We start from the raw sequence: 19,372 nt of genomic DNA, 5'->3' as shown, positions 1-19,372 counted from the left end.
CAAGGCCCCCACAGATGTTCCGAGCCTCGGAATCGTCTCGCTGAGCGCTTTTGGTAGCACGTCGGGGTGGGGGTGCCAAGGGACCAGCACCGGGGCCCTCCCCTCCCCACGCGCCCTTGGCCGGGCCTGCTTCGACGGGCTCTGCAGTCATGGTCAGAGCCCTCCGGGGGTCTCTGCTTGCTCTTGGTGAATGGAGGGCTCCCCTGTCTCAGGTCTCTGAGGCCCCGGCGTGGGAGGGAGACGCGGGGGCCACGTCACAGTCTTGTCTCTCCCTCAGACGGTGCCAGTCACGGCAGGAGGCACGCCCATTTCTGACCAGCCCTTCACCAGGACCGGCCTGCTGGGCTTCATCGGGCCAGTAAGTGCCAGGGGTGCGTCCGGAAAACCACCCGGAGCCCCCCGAATGGGGAGTTCTCCAGCTCTCTATTGTGTACATGTGCAGGTGTGTGTGTGCGCGTGTGTGCACATTCAGGGTTACACACCCTCTTCCTGGTTATCTTCCCCTGCCATGCATTATGAAGTGCTGGCTGCAGCCCCCGGGGCACAGGCCCACCTCGAAGGCTTGGCTCTGTGCAGGGCACTTCCCTCCCCAAGTCCACTGCCAGCCCCCTCCAGTGCCAGCCTGCTCTGCCCCAGGGGCCGTCACTGACCTTTGCCCACCCCGAGTCCCCTGGTTTGCTCCCCCCCGCCCCTGAGGGCCCCCCCCAGCCCCAGCCCCAGTGGGGTGACCTTCCTCTCAGTAACTTCTGCTCGGGTCTTTTGTGTTGAGGACCAGTTGGTGTTTGTCGTGGGCAAGCTGGATGGGCTGATGGTGGTCGGCCTCCGCAGGCACAACGCGGACGACGTGGTGGCCACCGCTCTGGCAGTGGAACCGATGAAGTTCGTCTACAGAGGAAGGTGCTGACCCCGGCCAGAGCCAGGGGGTGGGGAGGGGGCGGCTCTCTGGTTGAAGGCAGAAAGTCCAGGCAGCTTTAGCCCAGCTCGCCACGGGTGCCCCTCCCGGCGCCTCTGAGGGAAATGCAAACAGAAGGGCACGTTCTTCCATCCGCTCCTCGCACTTTACAAACGGAGGCTTCCTCGCCTTCCTCGATGCTGACCCAATTGGGGGTGGCAGTCGGGCAGCGCCGGGCGCTGGCTCAGCACTCCATAAATCTCACTGGACCCTCCCCACGGCAGCTCGCGGCCGGTGTCCTCCCCATTTCACGACCGAGGAAAGCGAGGTGAAATGATTTGGGAAATGATGCACAAGAAATGTCTGAGGCTGGGTTTGAACTCGGGGCTCCCCATTTCCTGACCTCATGACCTGACCACCTGTCTGCCTGCTTCAGGGGGCGTTGTGACATCCCCGCCATGGGCCGGGCACTCGCCCGGGGACTCAGAGTCAGAACGAGGGCAGTCCCTGCCCCCGGGAGCTTCCGTCCCATCAGGCTACTCTGCGTATCCCCCTCAGAGCCTGCTGGCTTTGGGACTCTCCGCCCGCTCCTGCCGGGAGCAGGGGGCGTCCCGTTCAGAGGAGCAGGCGGTCCCGACGGGGGGCTCGGGGACCGCCACCCCTCGGCCCAACCCTGCTTCTGCCTTTGTTGCAGAATAGCCGTGTTCTCAGTGACCGTCCTCCACGACGACCGCATAGTGCTGGTGGCCGAGCAGCGTCCTGACGCGTCCGAGGAGGACAGTTTCCAGTGGATGAGCCGCGTCCTGCAGGTGAGCCGCCTGGCGCCTTCCGGAAGGGGGGCTCTGCCACCGGGGCATCAGGGCGTGTCGGGGCTTCACGGAGCCCTTGGGGATGGCATGTGGCTGCACCAGAGAAGGCGGGACCCAAGGGGACGCTTCCAGGTCCGCCGTGCGTGCTCTGCACTGGGAGAGGAGCGCGCTCTGGGGGAGGGACGCGCCATGAGCTCAGGGCACTGCGAGAGAAAGGTCTAGGCTGGTGGAGGTGGCCCTGACAGTGAGGGGAGCCAGAAGGACCCCGGGAGGACGCACTGTTGAAGGTGAACCTCGCAGGACATTGGAGGGAGGAGGAAAGCCTGGCCCGGAGCCCAGCTGGGGAAAGCCGGGACCTTGTCTCCAAAGCCCTTGGAACTAAGCGACGTCTGGGCCCGGGGGAGGAATCTGGGAAGGAGGGAAAGTGGGGCCTGTGTCCTTGTGGCAGAGGGGAGGAGTCTGCCTGCGATCCCCAGCCGGGCTGTTCCCTTGTGAAGCCGGGGAAGGAGGCTGACTTGGCAGGGCCCTGGAGGGGGCAGGATCTTTGGGTGGGGCCTGCTGGGCAGGAGGGCCTTAGGAGGAATCTAGAAGTTCCAGGACAGAGGAGGGGACCCCAGCATTGAGGGCCAGCCCAGCCCTGGGGGAGGGGCAAGGAAGGTTGAGTGGGTGGAGAAAAAGCCGTTTCCTCCCCCCCTCCCCTCCCCTTGCTTGTAGACCCCAGGTAGGCAGGGCAGCGAGTGCGAGGGAGCTTTACAAAGGCGGCGGCGGGCCGGTCTGTGGGGCCAGTCCCCAGGTCCTGCTCAGGACAGGGACGTCCGCACCTTTCTCAGCGCTCGCTCTGGAAGGGGTTCGGGGGGGAAGGCAGGGTCGGCCTGGGCCGCGGACTCGTGGCCCTGCTGAGCAGGCCCGCCCCGCGGCCAGCGGGGGACCACTGCGCCTCTCTAGGCTTGAGGGGAGCTCTCTTCCGGAGGGAAGTTTCTGCGGCCGCTCCAGTCCAGACCGTGTCCTTTCCTTTAAGGCGATAGACAGCATCCATCAGGTCGGCGTGTACTGCCTGGCCCTGGTCCCTGCCAACACTCTGCCCAAAGCGCCGCTCGGGGGGATCCACATCTCCGAAACCAAGCAGCGCTTTCTCGAGGGCTCTCTGCACCCCTGCAACGTGCTCATGTGCCCCCACACCTGCGTCACCAACCTGCCCAAGCCGCGCCAGAAGCAGCCAGGTCAGTGACGCGGCCGCCCCTCGGTGCTCCCTACGTGGGGGCCCAGATCCCAGCCGCCTGGCTTGGGGAGAAGGGGAACCTCGGTCCCCATCGGGGGCTCTCCTCGGTAGCAGGATGGGGCGCAAGAAATGGAGGCCCTTGAGGGGGCAGCGGGGAGCTGGCGTCTGCCTCTGAGAACCCGAGTTCTGGAGGTCGAGCGGCTTTCTGAGCCGATGCGACAGATGAGAGTGTAACGGGCGGGCGTCCTGGCGACTGCCTCAGCCACGGCCACCGTGTTTCTCAGCAAGGGGAAGAAGCTTGGCAGAAGCCGGGCTGCCTCTGAGACCATTGCGCTGAAGAGGGGGGTGTCGGGAAGGAGCTCAGGACACATCCCTGCGGCAGCCCCGGCCTCCAAGGGCAGCCGGGCTCCCTCGCCACCCAGAGGTCTCTGGTCCGAACCAAAGCCTTACATAGAAAAAAAAAGCTACGAGGTTTTTTTTTCCCCATTAAAAAAATCTTTTGTCTCCCTCTCACCCTCCTTTGGAAAAAACGAAAACCAAAAATGAAACGATAAATACACTCAGTCCAACAAAGTAGATCCCCAGGGGCCCCGTCCCTGAGCTTCCCTTGTCCTTGGGCCCTCAGTCTCGTGGCCTTTGGGTCGGTCGGAGGCTCCAAGTCCCCCGGAGTCTGTCTTGCCACGGCTGCTGTCAGTGTCTCCGGGTGTGCTCCGTCCCCTCGGCTCTTGGGAGTCTGCCTGGGTTTTCCCAAAACTGTCTCTTGGGCTTCCCCCCGGGCCGGCCTTGGCCACAGACAGTTCTTCTCTTTGTGGGTGTCTCTGGGGGGTGGGGAGAGGCCTGGGGGGTGTCACGGGTCCTGGGGCACACACGGTCAGGAGTGACCGAGCATCAGCCCCGGGTTCCCCTCCCGGGCCCCGAGTTCTGCCAGAGCACAGCTGGTTCCTGTGGCTCACGCCGTGTCCGGGGGGGGGGAGGGGGGTGACTGCAGGGCAGCGTGGCCTAAGCAGCACCGCCCGGGACACCCCCTTGCTGATCTAGACCAGCCCTTGGGCCTTTTTGAATGTCCAGTGGGAATAGTTACGCAGGCCCTCCCTCCCTCCCTGGCCGTCGTGGGGCCGAGAGTGACCCCCGGACCCTCGGTCAGCCTCGAGCCTCTGGCCCAGGACCCCTGGCCGGGTCCCTCCCCGGCCTGTTCTCTCTGTTCGAAGGGAGTTTTCTCGGGGGTCTCATCTCTCCTTATAAACCGCAGAAGTTGGCCCCGCCTCCATGATCGTCGGGAACCTCGTCGCCGGGAAGCGCATCGCTCAGGCTTCAGGGAGAGACGTCACCCAGCTGGAGGACAACGACCAGGCAAGAAAGGTGGCCTTGTTCAGCCCCCGAGCGCGGCTGCGGGCGCTACCCGGGGGGCCCCTTGTCCTCGGGGCGTCGAGGAAGGTCTGACCTCCCTTTCTGTCCTGAGCAGTTTCTGTACCTGGCGGACGTGCTGCAGTGGCGGGCCCAGACCACCCCCGACCACCCTCTGTTCCTGCTGCTGAACGCCAAGGTGAGCCTCCCGGAGCCGTGCTGGGGATTGGGAAATGTCCTGTTCCCGGGGGGTGCCAGGGGCAGGCAGTCAGGTAAAGGAGTGAGCCGAGAGACTCTTGGGTCCGCAGTTGGTCAGTGGGAGCACGCCCACCGAGAGGGGCAGTGGGCCGCGGGGAGGCATCGTTCCTGCCGCCCAGTGCCCGCTTGAGTGCAGTTCTCAAGAGGATGCTGGAGAGCCGCCGTCCCTGATGAGGGAAAGACTGTGCCAAGCTGAGAGCGCCAAGGTCCGAAATGGCGTGGGCGGGTGGGCGTCGTGGGTGAGAGGTCACAGCTGGGCTCCTGGGGGTGCTGGCGTCCGAGGTGGGGGGGCTAATGGCAAAGGGCACGGAGCCGGCAAGGGACGGAGAGGAGCTTTCACGTGGAGAGGTCCTGGCAAAGGATTTAGATTTGAAGAAGTGGGGCCAGCAGGTTCGGAGCGGGGTTCTGTGGGCTGTCCTGTGCAGGACTGGCCACAGGCAGAGGAGCGTGAAGGCCATTGGAGCAGCCCGAGCCGGACGCGGGCCTGGGTCAGCAGCCACTTTGCCAGCCTGGCGGTGGTGGCTGATGCTAGAGAGAGCAGGCTGCCCGGCACACTGGCTCCCGAGAGAGGGGGAGAACAGAGACCTGAGGGGGGTGACGGGCCAGCTGTCACCATGGGGAGCTCAGGCTGACCTCAGCCCCCCCGTGTCCTGGCTGCCTGTCTCTGGAACAAATGGAGGCCGACCATTTCTCAGGGAGAAGGGAAGCATATTTGGGCACGCCCATGAAAAGGCCCGGAGCCCCTGGCTCTGTCATCAGGGGCCCAGCTGCCCCATGACCCTGCCCGGGTCTGGCTTTAGCCCTTTCCCACGTGGATGGGCGCCCCGTGGATCCTGTGGCTGGCGGCTAGAAGCCCTTCTCCATGCCCAGGGTCCCCTTTCGGCACCTTTCCTTCCAAAGCCGCGTTCCCCGGGCCTGAACAGGGTCCCCCAGCGAGCTTCTGACCAGCCCCCAGAGCAGCAGGCCCTTCTCGGCCGCCAGTCACGCTGTGGCTCAGACCGAGCTCGCGGCTCTGCTGGGCAGACAAGGCGCCGACCTGTCCCATACTGCGTCTCGCACCTGAGAGCCTTCCCAGGGATCTCCGTCCAGTTTGGCCTAGACACGCTCGGGCCCGGACTCTGGTGTCCGGTGTGTGAGCTGTTGGCCCCGGGCATGTTTCACCAGAATATCTGAGGGGCCAGGGGTCCTTCAGGCCCTTACGATGTGAATGATGAAAGTGTGACTCAGCAGGGCCTGGCCCAGGAGCCCGAGGCCCTCTGCAGAGCCCTCCGCCGCAGGGTCGCCCCGAGCCCTTGGCTGCAGTCACAGAGCAGACAGGCCCCGCTCACCCTCACAGGACGTCCCTCCGCACCTCCCTTCTCTTGCTGCCCTGAGCCCTCTCCAGCCCTAGGTCTGCCCCTCATGCTCCCGTCTTTGTGGGGTCTGTGCCCAGCTCCTCCCACTGGTTTTCCGGGGTCCACGGTGCGGTTCAAAGGTCACGCTCCTTTCCCTTCCTTGTCAGTCTTTCTCTTTGGCCCTCCTCCCCCACGCTGCTGGGGAGACAAACAGACCTGTCAGCCCCCAGTCTCTCTGGCCTCAGCTTCCGTGGCCCCGGGCCCGCCCTCGTGTGCCTCTCGTGTGCCTCCCTCTGAACCAGGCTCAGGGGCCTCGGGCATTCTTCTTTGGCCCATCCCGCTGCCTTTCACTGGGAACCAGTCTTTCTTTTCTAGTAAATTGATTCATTTTTAACCCACGTTGCTTCATGAATCATGTTGAGGGAGAGAAATCAGAGCAAAAAAGAAAAACCGTGGGAGGAAGAAATCAGAGCAAGAAGGGAAATCCGTGGGAGAGCTTTATAAAAACAGGAAAAGGCCATGGCCTAGCGCATGGTGATTTCCTTTCGGTCTCCTTAGTGCCTTTTCTGGGGCAGACGGTGTTTTCTGTCCAGAGTCGGGATCTCCTTGGACTTGGAAAAGAGTTCTCTTGGTCTTCCGAACTTCATTCTTGAGCTTCACTTCCCGGGGAACACGGACCCCCCCGACCCTGTGGTCCATGTGATCTCGGCCCCTCGGCCGAGCCGTCGCTTCCCCTTGGGGTTCCCCTGTCCCCCGTCTCTGCCCCGGCCTGTGGCTCCTTCTTGGGGAGAAGAAAGGCTGTGCTTGGAGGTGTCGGGATCCCCATCGCGAGTCCACCCAGTGCATAGAAGCCAGCAGTTCCTCCCAGCCTCCCCGGCCTCCCGTGCTGTTTAATGTCCTCAGGGAGATTTCTGGGTTGAGGGAGAACGTGCCCCCTTCTTGGCAGGGCCGGTGCCTCGTGCACATTCTGTCGCCAGCCTTTGGTCAGCGCACTGTTGGGCAGCAAGGCCCCGGAGCCTTTGCCCCACGGCGGCCCCTGTTCCTTTGCCATTGATTTGGCCCAGTTCAGGGTTGAACTGTGACCTCTGACCTATGAGCTGGCAGGAGTGACAAGCTCTGCTGGAAATCTCTTGGGTGCCCTTTGGTGGCGCGAGGCCAGAGGCCGTTGGGGCCCCTTGGTGTTCCCATAATCCTTTTCACAGCTGGAAGTCGCTGCAGTTGAGGCAGAATGTGGCAGGGAGCGCTCTTTTTGCTTTCCAATGCCCACCCTTGCTCGGAGGAGGGCCCTCATGCATTAACTCTGTCGCTCCCCCAGGGCACGGTCACCAGCACCGCCACCTGCATCCAGCTGCACAAGAAGGCCGAGAGAGTCGCCGCGGCCTTGACGGAGCGGGGCCGGCTGAACGTGGGCGACCACGTGGCCCTGGTGTACCCCCCAGGTAGGCAGCCGGAAGAGCCTCCCCCGTGGGGCTCCCGCCCGTCGGGTTCTTGGTACCGCCCCGTCTGGGCCTAGAACGGCGGGTGCAGGACCTGGTAGGTTGCCTACCTAAACTGAGCCAGGGTCTGCAGTGGTGGTTAGGCCCCCATGTGTGTGCGTGGATGAGCAGGAGAAGCATTTACTAAGAGCTTACTGGATGCCACGTACTGTGCCTGGTGCTGGAGATGGGAAGAGGCAACTCAGACCAGGGCATGTTCCAGCCCATGAGTCGGGGGCCCAAGCACTCGTTTCTCCCAGAGGAGAACCCACTCACCCACACGCACCCTTGTGCTCTTGGGGATTTCCGTCCCTGGGGAGGTGGAAACTTGCAGGCCCAGAGACGTGGCGCCTTCACGGAAAGTCCACACTCACATCCCCCCGCTCTGGTCCTGCCCCTGCTCGCCAGGCTCCCTGGCTTCGGGCGGGTGCCTCCGGAAAGCTCCATAGAAACCAACAACTAGAAGCATGATTGGGGCCGGGGAAGTGTCCGTTTTTTGGGGGTTTTTTTGGCGCAACTGATTTTTAATTGTAATGAAAACTGGGAAAATTGGTGGAAAATTTGCCCCCGCGCAGACAGGCTGGACTTGGCGGTCCGCCCTCCTTGGCTCCCCGGGCTCCCCTCTCGGCAGACAGCCATGAGGAGGGGCCGACAGGCCGGCACAGCCACACGCAGCCCGCGCAAGGGGCGGTGGTCGGGCTGAAGGGCGTCCCTGAGAGATGCTCTCCCTTCGTTCCAGGCGTGGACCTCATCGCCACCTTCTACGGCTGCCTCTACGCCGGCTGCGTCCCCATCACGGTGCGCCCCCCTCACCCCCAGAATCTCGCCACCACCCTGCCCACCGTCAAGATGATCGTCGAGGTGAGTCTGTGAAGCCCGTGGCTGGGGAGGGCCCGGGGTGGGGGTGGGGGGGCGCCCCCGGCGTCTGGAACCACCTTCTCCGCTCAGGTCAGCAAGTCCACCTGTATTCTGACAACCCAAGCCATAATGAAGCTGCTCAAATCCAAGGAAGCAGGCGCTGCCGTGGACGTGAAGACGTGGCCGACCATCTTAGACACAGGTGCTGGTGCGGGCGGGGAGGGGGCGTGAGGGGAGGGGGAGGGGCACGAGGGGAGGGGCATGAGGGGAGGGGGCGCGAGACACTGCTGCGGCAGAGGCCGATTCTGAGGCCTGCCCTCCAGGTCCACAGTGAGGGAGCCCCCGGGGGAGGTCTGTGGCAACCTGGGAGCGGGTGTGTGGCCGCTGTGTGGGCAGCAGGTCCATCAAGTGCCTCCCTCTGCTCCTTCTGGAGGGTGGCTCAGAGCGCCGCAGCCTCCCTGGGCGGCCTCCTCTTGGTGAAGAGGCTGCTCTCGGAGGTTGCTGGGCCCGGCAGCACCTGCCCTGGCGCAGGGAGGCACTTGATGGAAGCCCCCCTGACCTGGCACCCTCCTGGGAGCTAACATGGAGGAGCAGGACTGAACGGGCCCCGCCTGGGCCCTGGGCCCCAGGCAGCCTGGCTTGGTGTGACCTGCCCTCCCAGGGTCCCCCCAGGGAACCCCTGATCCACCCCTCCTGGGAGCCCCTGCCCCGCCCCTCATGGGCCCCTTTTCTGCTGTGACAGATGACCTCCCAAAGAAGAGAGTAGCCAGTGTTTTCCGGCCGCCCTCCCCCGACACGCTGGCGTACTTAGACTTCAGTGTCTCCACCACGGGCATATTGGCAGGAGTCAAGGTATGCCCAAGCCCTGAGTGCGAGTGTGACCAGGTGGTCTTGGGGCACCCCCCCCCGGGCCCCTGAAGGCCTCCGGGGCTGTAATTCTTACCCAGGCTGCGAGGACGCCTCGTAGTGATGGACCCCCAGGCTGCCCCCGTTACCTTTAACGCAGCCACAGCATCTGTGCCAGAATCCTCCGGGAGGAGGCCGGCCTATGCCCTGTGTCTCCGGGTGCCCCCTTCCCCTGCCCCTCCCCGGGCACCCTCTCCCCCCTCGGGGCCCGTCCTGACCCGCGCCCTTTGTCCGTTCAGATGTCGCACGCGGCCACAAGTGCCTTATGCCGGTCCATCAAGCTTCAGTGCGAGCTGTATCCGTCCCGGCAGATTGCCGTCTGCCTGGACCCCTACTGTGGCCTGGGCTTCGCCCTCTGGTGCTTGTGCAGGTTCGCAGCCCCCCACCCCAGGCCCCTGGGAGGGAGGGCGGGGGGGCCCGGTCCGGCTCCCAGTCCGACCGGCGGCCCCGGCCTTGTGTCCCCCAGTGTCTACTCGGGACACCAGTCGCTCCTGGTGCCTCCGCTCGAGCTCGAGAACAACGTGTCCCTGTGGCTGTCGGCCGTGAGCCAGTACCGCGTGCGTGTCACCTTCTGCTCTTACTCGGTCATGGAGATGTGCACCAAAGGCCTGGGGACGCAGACGGATCTCCTCAGGGTGAGTGACCGCGGCCCCAGGGGCCCATCATGCCCCGGGGGCCAAGTGCAGGGTGTTCCTGCCCCCTCCTTCCCCCCCGCCCCTGCCCATGGCCGGCAGCGACTGCCCCCCCCCCGACGTCCGACTCCCAAGCTCCGGGGCTTGCTCTGACACATCCCCAAGGGCATCCCCGCGCCTGTGAGGGTCTCGCCCGCCCCGCGGCACAGAAGCTGGACGGACTGACAAGGAGGGAGGCCCTGAAGGGCCTGAGAGGGCAGCGGCCGCAGCAGGAGGAAGGCCTGGAGCCCGGAGCCGGTGGGACCAGCCTCAGTGCCAAGGATGCCCCACACACTTGCCAGCCCCGGGTGTTAGGACCTGACACCAACATCGATGTTCCATTCGGGGCCCTGACGGAGAATGTCCTTTGCAGCTTTGCTTTATTATCTTAGTTCTCTTTACTTTTATCTGTCTTGTTTTTTTCTGGCCACACGCGTATATCGGCTTTCTAAAGCGCACGTTGGCTCTGAATCACGCCGGGAGGGAGCTTGGCGTGTGCGGGCGGCGTCCCGGCTCCTCACTTCCCTTTCCTGAGGCCCACGGCGTTTTCTGCCCGAGCTCTCTCGGGATTGCCCGGATCGCTGACCCGCTTGTGTTGTTGATCCCGGCCCCTTCTCGCTGTTGCTGTGCACCAGCACCTCCGGGTCCCGTGCGTTTCTCTCGGCCCCCACTTGTGCAAACCCCCCGGGCCTTTCTGAAGTTTTTGCACAACAAGGATGTTCTCTTCCGTTCCCACCTGGAACTGGTCCAGCCGCCCCCTGGGCGAGGGGCGCCCCTTTTCCACTCCTTTTCCGCCACCATCACAGACACCTTCACACACGGGGGTCCTTTCCCCAGGGGTCGAAGGGCACACCTGGGACCTGGGGTTAAGTCCCCAAGGAAACCCGTGGGCGCCACCCAGCCAGTGCACAGCAGCCCGAATCACGGCCGCCTCCCCTCCCCCCACAGGCCAAAAGCGTGAACCTGTCGTGCGTGCGCACCTGCATGGTGGTCGCGGAGGAGCGACCCCGGATCGCGCTCACCCAGTCCTTCTCCAAGCTCTTCAAGGACCTGGGCCTGTCTGCACGCGCCGTGAGCACCACCTTCGGCTGCCGGGTGAACGTTGCCATCTGCCTCCAGGTGAGGGGGGCCCAGAGACACCTCCAGGGCAGCCCCCGGGCTCCCCCGACCCTGGGTGTGTCTGCCCCCAGGAGGCTGGCGGTGGGAAGGGCTCACGGGTCCCTGCTGCCGGGGGAGGGCTCCCTCAGAAAAGGAAGAGTCAGTCAGAGCGAGGCCTTCTCCCCCCGGGTTTGCCAGTGGCCTTGGTCTTAAAGGCCTTTCTCGTTCCACTTCCTCGGTTTCTCCTCTTCCTTCCCTCCTGTTGTTAGTATTTCCTGAGCCCTAGTTTACAAGTCTCGGATCTCGGGCAACTCGCCCAGACTGTGTGGGCAGAAGCCGGGTCCCAGGCCCCTTTCCGTTGGCTTGACGGGATTCTGGGTAGAAGCCCCCGAGTCCGCCGCTCATTCTGGCGGCTCGTGGCCACCGGGGGCCCTTGGGAAGGGGGGGGCGCGGCCCCAGCGCGGCGGCTGCCAGTCTGAGTCCGTCTTCCCTGTGCCGTTTCTTGGAGAAGTCTCTGTTAGGGGCCGGAAGCGGTTCGGCCCCCCCAGCGTCCCCGTCTGGCCTGGGCATCCCGTGGGCTGCCGGCACTTCGAGCCGGATCTTGGCGGGAGACGCCCGGGTCCTCTCTGACTGTGTGTCTCCTGTTCCCTGTTGCCTTCCTGTCTTTTCCTCTGGGCTTTCTCCTCTGTCCCTCCCCTTTGCTGGCCTCTGCTCCTTCTGCTTGTGGCCCCTCTGTCAGCCCAACAGGCTGGGAAAGCTGGCTGAGCAGGTACGGTGACGTGTGTGCATGTGCCGCGCCTGCCCCCGCCTGCCCGGGCCCTCGGCGCCGGGAGGGGACACGGCTCTGGGGGGGGGGGGGTCGGCCTCCCGCCTGCGCGTTCTTGGGGCAAGATGAAGAAGGGGGTGTTCGCCAGGCTCATGGCCAGAGAAAACGGACCCTTCTGTGGCTCAGAGGAGCCTCCCCGGTGACCCTTGGGCACATGGCAGGCCCGACCCCGCTCTGGACGACAGTCCCGCAGGTGCCACCAGGTCAGGGGTGCCAAGGGCCTCGAGGCCGCTCCGTGCCATTGGCTGCCCTGTGGTGGTCAGGGGGGTGCGGGCCCTCCCGCGCTTTCAGCCACTCCGCCGTACTCGGAGGGGCGAGGGCCTGGTTTCAGATTGTGTAACAAGATGGATCCTGGGGAGCCTTGATTCAAGAGTCCTCGCTTTCCTTTGTCCCCAGGGCACGGCCGGCCCCGACCCTACCACGGTGTACGTCGACATGCGGGCACTGCGCCATGACAGGTAGGCCCGCCCACCTTCCTCCGGCCTCTGGGCCCCCCCAGGCAGTGCTGGTGAGAGCGGCCTCCATGGCCACATGGCAGGCGCTAGACTTTGTCTTCCCACTGTCCCTCTTCTCTCTCCAATGGCCTTAGGTGGGCGCCTCCCAGGCCTTGCCCTGTGGCTGCAGCTGCCCCTGAGACTTAGCGCCCCCTGCCCGAAGCAGAGCCTTAATCCGGCGCCCTGGCACTCCCACCCCCGCCCGGGCCCCTGCCCGTGCCCCTGCCCGGCCCCGACTGCCAGCTGGACCCATTGGCACCTGGGAGTTCTGTGTCGCTTAGCGCCCTGGGCCTTTTGTCTTGCCTTTTCTGAAAGCCGTAGAATGACTCCCCCTCTCCCCTCCCCTTCCTTCTCTGGCCATAACCTGTGACCTGGCTTCTCTCCCCCCTTCCTCCCCCACCCTCATGTGAGGAGCTTCCGAAGGTCTCAGGCTGGCCTTTGCCTTTCCATCCCAGGCCAAGCTCAGGGTCTGGCACATAGTAGGTCCTTAATCAGTGCCAGCCAACTGATCCCAGCTCTCCAGAGTGGGTCTCCCCCCTCGCCCCCACCCCCAGCCCACGAACTGACCTTTTCGTCCCCCCAGTGTTCTCCTTCCTCAGGCCAGGCTGGCCCCCAGGCTCCCAGACTTTGCTCTTCCTATCCCTCCCCCATGGCACCCCAATCAGTGCTCAGCCCCTCCCACTCCCCAGCCCAGATCCCTCTGCCTTTCCTCCTAGTTACTGATTTGTGGCTCCCCGAGGTCACCTCCTGCAGGGCAGACCCGCCCCGTGTGGCCTTGGGGCCAGCTGCTTGTGCCCCTTTCTGTGTGGGACCCCCCCCCCCAATCAAGCACCTCTTGGTTTCCCCTCGGCCCCTCTGGGCTGGCCCAAGAGGGTAGCAGAGATTGTGACCGGAGCCCTCTCCCAGAGCACCCCGGGCTCCCCTGGCTGCGTCCTCCCCCTTCAGCAACTCTGTCCCAGCCCTTTCCTCCCGCCCGGCCCAGAGGCCCTTCAGGATGCACAGCCATCGGGCGCTCCCAGAACGAGGCTAATGTCATTTTAGTCTTTCTCTAACCTCTAAGCTGTTCAGACTCACCCTAAAGAGGAGAGAAATGTCCCAGCTGGGAGCCTGCTGCACCCTCCAGGCCCCCTCTGCGCCCCCTCTGTGCCCCCTCTGCGCCCTCCAGGTTCTCTCTGCACCCTCTGGGCTCCCTCCAGGCCCCCACAGCCACGTGCAGCCCCGGGGCCTTCTTGGGGCCCTTGTGGTGATTTGTAGCAGCCCCAACATTAGCTGACGCTCTCTCTTGTTCACCTCAGGGTGCGCCTGGTGGAGCGGGGCTCTCCGCACAGTTTACCCTTGATGGAGTCTGGAAAGGTAAGTGCGTGCTCAGCATCTTCCCCAGCAGGCCCTGGGCTGGCTTCAGGGGCCTGTGAGCCTCTGTCTCTTCTGCGAGCGCCTCCCTCCCCCTCTTCTGGAAGGGACGGACCCCCTCCCCTCAACGGCCAGAGCAGAGACCTCCCGGGACCTGTTAAGTGCCATGGGAGTAAACGGGCAAATTGAAGGCAGGTCAGCTTTGCCCTGTGGGGGTGAGCAGTGGGCAACACCCCAAATGCGGCTCTGTCTGGTCCCCCAGCCCCTGGGCCTCCGCCCTCTGGAAATGGTCAGGATTAGCTGAAATCTTTTAGGTGTAAGCTAAATGCTTTATTTAAGCTACATTTTGATTGTCCAAGGGTGATGGGCGGTGTTTACGCACCCTATTGCCTATTTCAATTAAGCTCTCTATTCTTAATTTACTACTAAATCCTCCAGTCTTTGTTTCAATAGACAATCCGTTGTGTTCTAACATAGAAAATGTAGCCCATTGCTTCCCCCTTCATATGCTACACCTTGACCTAACGTTTTTATGGTTTCATGATTTTGCTCACTTTGGAACCCTATTGGGATGAGCTGACGATGGCGGTATATAGATTGATAAGCGAGAAGGGGTGAGGTGTATCGGGGTTTATCGATTATAGAACAGGCTCCTCTAGGAGGGTCTAGGGCACCACCAAGTCCTTTGAGTTTTAAGCAGTGGGTAGTAGTTCTCTGGCGAGTAATTTTGTAATTTAATTACCTTAGTTTACGGCTAAGCATAGTGGGGTCTCTAATCCCAGTTTGTGCCTTAGCTTTAGTGTCTTCAGCATGGGTCAAGTCACGTAAGTTGCGTATTTTAATATCAACTAGGGCGTATTACAGCGCAGTTGAGCTTTAACTTTATTTGGTGGATTGAATGCTTAAACACCCTTTACGCCATTCTTCTGTTAATTTGGGTTAATCGTATGACCGCGGTGGCTGGCACGAGATTTACCAACCCTTTTTATTATGATTTAGTCAAAGTTTCGTTTATAGCTCAATGTTAGTCACTGCTGTAACCCGTGGGGGTGTGGTTAAACAAGGTGTCATGGGCTACTTTTGTAAATGTCCCTGATACCAGCTCCTTTAAACTCAATGGAAGTTAAAAGGGCATACTCACCGGGTTGCGGAAACTTGCATGTGTAGGTCTAATAAAAATTAACAGTAAGGCCAGGACCAAACCTTTGTGCTTGTGGAACCGATTAAAGCCCATCTAAGCATTTTTAGTACTTTGCTTTGCGTTAAGCTACACAAACAATAAATTAAATTCTGATAAATTTTGATAAAATTTGAGTTTGTATACTATGTCAGTATTAAATTTATTTTGCAAATTTTTTTTTTTCTCATGAAGAAGAATTTTAGGTTTGGGTTGGAAAACGGGAGTATTCCTAGTTTATAGGGCAGTTAGGTGCTTTCTATAATATCCTATAATAGTTATAGTAGTTTAAGTGAGCGGCTGTTTGTGGGTTTGAGTTAGACTTGGCGGTTGCTTGCATGTGTTTTAGTACCTATTTCTCTGCAGTATTTAATTACCATACTAAAGGCCTATCATCCGGTTTTGGGGTTTGACGGAAGCAATAAAATTTAGTTAGGGGGGTTTAGTGGTAAGAAGCTATTATAAATATTGTTTGTCTTTGCTTTTCATCTAAACACGCACATACACACGTACACATGTACGTACGCACATATGCACATACGCATACACTTGTGTCCACACTCACACAAATGCACTTTTAATAGGTTCATCTAGTCGAGGGCTGCATATTGTGGGGGAGGGGGAATATAAACGCATGTCTAGTGCGGTTTTAGTAATATAATAATAATATGTCTATCGATCATTGATTACTTATGTCTTTAATTTAATTGATAATTAATACTTAGCTTAATATCTAAACATTGTATGTCATCGTTGTTTTAAATTAATATAATGTCTTATCATCATTCGTTGAATAACACATTTTGGAAATAAGCACGCGTCCGATATTCATTCTCAGTTGATGTCCGGTTGAAATGTCGTTGGTCTTATTATGTAAGTCTGCACTTTTAATGGCGTCCCCCAGGCTCCCGCCCTGTTGATAAACATTAATAAAATTGTTGATAAAAATTAAAAACTACCTAATGCCGTAGCAATCACTGAAGATGCCGCGATATGAGGCCAAACAGCATTGTTACCATTACAAATGCCTTTACGAAAAGCATGGTTAAGCTGAATTAGGAACGAATGGGCCTGAAGTAGCAACCAATAGCCAGTCAGAGGAAATAAGGTTCGTCCGCAGATTATGGGCTTGCTCTGAAGGATCGTGTGTCTTCAGATGGTGGGTTGCTGATCTCTCGTGAGTGAAGGATAAAGGTATTCCTAATGGTGCTGTTCTGCTAGAGGAGTAAGCTTTGTTGATCTTTATTCATGGATGTAACGTCTAAGTACGCCAACATATTATGCCTTATGTAATATATACATAATATGTATTATGTACTATTATAGATTATATTAATTAAAGATATGCATGTATTCATTAATTTTTAGTAATATATTATATTAATGTATTTAGTACTATATACTTAATATGTATATTATTATATGATAGTGGACTATAAATGTATGCTCTGTATACATAAATATTTATAATTACATTAATATATATGTAAGTTTTTATATATACATATTTTACGTAAATTGTAATTATAATAAAATTTTGCAAAAAAAATTTAATACTGGGATAGTATATAAATTGAATTCTGCGACAAAAAGAAGTAAAATTTTTGATGCAGGAAGTAGTTTTTTTTTTAATTAATTAATTAATTTTTTTTATTAAATAACTTTTTATTGACAGAACCCATGCCAGGTTTTTTTTATTAAATAACTTTTTATTGACAGAACCCATGCCAGGGTAATTTTTTACAACATTATCCCTTGCACTCACTTCTGTTCCGATTTTTCCCCTCCCTCTCCACCCTCTCCCCAAGATGGCAAGCAGTCCTATACATGTTAAATAGATAACAGTAGATCTTGGATACAATATATATGTGCAGAACTGAACAGTTTTCTTGTTGCTCAGGGAGAATTGGATTTAGAAGGTATAAATAACCTGGGAAGAAGAACAAAAATGCAAGCAGTTTACATTCATTTCCTAGTGTTCTTTCTTTGGGTGTAGCTGCTTCTGTCCATCCTTGATCAATTGAAACTAAGTTAGATCTTGTCTTTGTTGAAGAAATCCACTTCCATCAGAATACATCCTCATACAGTATCACTGTTGAGGTATATAATGATCTCCTGGTTCTGCTCATTTCGCTCAGCATCAGTTCATGTAGGTCTCGCCAAGCCTCTCTGTATTCATCCTGCTGGTCATTTCTTACAGAACAATAATATTCCATAACATTCATATACCACAATTTACCCAACCATTCTCCAGTTGATGGGCATCCATTCATTTTCCAGCTTCTGGCCGCTACAAACAGGGCTGCCACAAACATTTTGGCACATACAGGTCCCTTTCCCTTTTTTAGTATCTCTTTGGGGTATAAGCCCAGTAGAGACACTGCTGGATCAAAGGGTATGCACAGTTTGATAACTTTTTGGGCATAGTTCCAAATTGCCAGGAAGTAGTTTAAATAGAATATCGGCTTTGGGCGTTGATGGTGGGGCGTAATGCCTTCTTCTTGATGGGTCCTAGGAAGGGGTTTTACCTTCATAGCTGACTTACAAGGCCAGTATTTTGGTTAAATTACTTGGACTCTTCATTTAGGTTTTAATATATAGTTTTCAAATAGGCCTGCGAGTGGCATTAGGACAAGAATTAGTAGGAAGTAGAGTATAGAGGCTAATTGGCCGATAATGATAAAGGGTTGTTCTACAGGTTGGCCGCCGATTCAGGTAAGTGTAATTAGGTTAGCAGTAAGGATTCAGAATAAGGTTTGGGATACTGGACGGAACATCATGCTTCGTTGGTTGGCTGTGTGGAATAGGGGGATGATTAGGAGGATTAGGAAAGATGCTAGTAAAGCGAAGACCCCGCCTAATTTGTTGGGGATAGAGCGTAGGATGGTGTATGCAAATAGGGAGTATCATTCTGGATTGATGTGAGGGGGTGTGTTTAGTTGGTTGGCCGGTGAGAAGTTGTCTGGGTCTCCTAGTAAGTCTGGTGACAATAGGGCTAGAAGAAGGAGTACGAGGAGTAGTAGCATAAGGCCTAGGGCATCCTTGATGGTGTAGTAGGGGTGAAAGGGGATTTTGTCTGAGTCTGAGTTAACTCCTGAGGGGTTGTTAGATCCTGTTTCATGGAGGAACAGTAGGTGAACGACAGATAGTGCTGTGATGATGAAGGGTAGGATGAAGTGGAAGGTGAAGAACCATGTGAGGGTTGCTTTGTCTACTGCGAAGCCTCCTCAAATTCACTCTGCTAAGGTGGTGCCGATATAGGGGATAGCAGATAGTAGGTTGGTAATTACGGTGGCACCTCAGAATATTTGGCCTCAGGGAAGTACGTATCCTACAAATGCTGTTGCTATGACAGTGAGAAGTAGGATTACACCGATGTTTCATGTTTCTTTGTAAAGATAAGATCCATAGTAGATCCCTCGGCCCACATGTAGAAATAGGCATATGAAAAATATTGAAGCCCCGTTAGAGTGGAGGTTACGGAGAAGTCAGCCGTGGTTGACATCACGGCAGATGTGGGCTACGGAGGAGAAAGCGGTGAGGGTGTCTGAAGTGTAATGTATTGCTAGGAAGAGGCCTGTGAGGATTGGATAATTAGGCATACTCCTAATAGAGACCCAAAGTTTCATCAGGCAGAGATGTTAGATGGAGCAGGGAGGTCGATAAAAGAGTGGTTGATGATTTTTAAAAGGGGGTGTGTCTTTCGTAGATTGGTCATTAGTTTTTGTAGTTGAATTACAACAATGATTTTTCATGTCATAGGTTATGGTTAGAGTCCATACTAAAACTAATATGGAAATGATGCTGTTTTTATATTGTCTTTGTTATTAATTTTTGGGTTTGTTGCTTAGAAGTAAAAGCTTTGCATCCTCCGCTGCCAGCCTTTCCTCAGCCTCTGAATCCCAGCGGGTCCCCTGGCGCCGTAGTTTGGCATCTGACCCCCTTCTACCCGGACCCCCTCGCAGCCCCTTCTCAGCTCTCTGAGGCTTCTTCCTCCCGGGGCTGAGGGGGCGCAGCCGGGGACACAGCCCTTGGGCTCCTGGAGCTTCCGCTCTCACGGGGGGAGACAGCTCCGAACGGGTCCGGGGGCTCGAGGACGATGCCAGATCAGGGAGTTGGGCAGCTTCCCGCAGAGTCCGCGGCTTAGGGGGCGCTTTGTGAGGTCGGGGGGGGGGTCCCTTCCAGGCCCGTAGGGCAGCCAGGAGGGGCCAGGCTGGGGGCTGCTAGCTAAGAGGCGCCACCCAGGACACTGCCTGGAGAAGGAGCAGGCAGGATTTGAACTCCTAACTCCAGGCTGCCAGTTAATGTAGCAAAACTTATGAGGGAGCCATGGGCTGCACTACCTCAAAGCAACGTAGTGCGCATTTATGAAGCGCCAACTGTGTGTTAGGTCCCAGGGGCAGAAAACACGGCAGGCCCGGCTCTTGAGGAGCCGATTCCCCGGTAAGCCCACGAGGGCATGGAGGGCGAGGGACGGCTGATGGCACCCTGCGGGATGCCCGGGACTGCTCTGCTCAGGAGGGTCTCCCCAGAGCTCTCAGAGGAGGGCGGCCACTGGTCACCAGGGTCAGGGCACCGGTCATTGGGGTCAGGGTGCCGGTCACCGGGGTCATGGACGTCAGTCACCGGGGTCATGGGTGTCAGTCACTGGGGTCAGGGCG

General features: G+C 58.1%; 1 protein-coding gene across 1 annotated transcript in view; it reads left to right on the top strand.

The window, feature by feature from the left end:
- DIP2A (disco interacting protein 2 homolog A) overlaps positions 1–19,372 on the top strand; it is a 61,117-nt gene that overhangs the window by 38,471 nt on the left and 3,274 nt on the right. Inside the window, 16 exon segments of the mRNA XM_031968779.1 lie at positions 278–358; positions 770–897; positions 1,587–1,701; positions 2,720–2,921; positions 4,170–4,279; positions 4,383–4,463; positions 7,172–7,295; positions 8,071–8,192; positions 8,280–8,391; positions 8,932–9,041; positions 9,335–9,465; positions 9,562–9,730; positions 10,715–10,885; positions 11,604–11,633; positions 12,087–12,148; positions 13,480–13,537. Coding sequence (XP_031824639.1) covers positions 278–358; positions 770–897; positions 1,587–1,701; positions 2,720–2,921; positions 4,170–4,279; positions 4,383–4,463; positions 7,172–7,295; positions 8,071–8,192; positions 8,280–8,391; positions 8,932–9,041; positions 9,335–9,465; positions 9,562–9,730; positions 10,715–10,885; positions 11,604–11,633; positions 12,087–12,148; positions 13,480–13,537 — 1,806 coding nt within the window.

This window comes from Sarcophilus harrisii, chromosome 4 (assembly GCF_902635505.1).
Source record: "Sarcophilus harrisii chromosome 4, mSarHar1.11, whole genome shotgun sequence".
NCBI classification, from domain to species: domain Eukaryota; kingdom Metazoa; phylum Chordata; class Mammalia; order Dasyuromorphia; family Dasyuridae; genus Sarcophilus; species Sarcophilus harrisii.
Note: the sequence above shows the minus strand (reverse complement) of the source record. Positions and strands in the feature narration are given on the sequence as shown.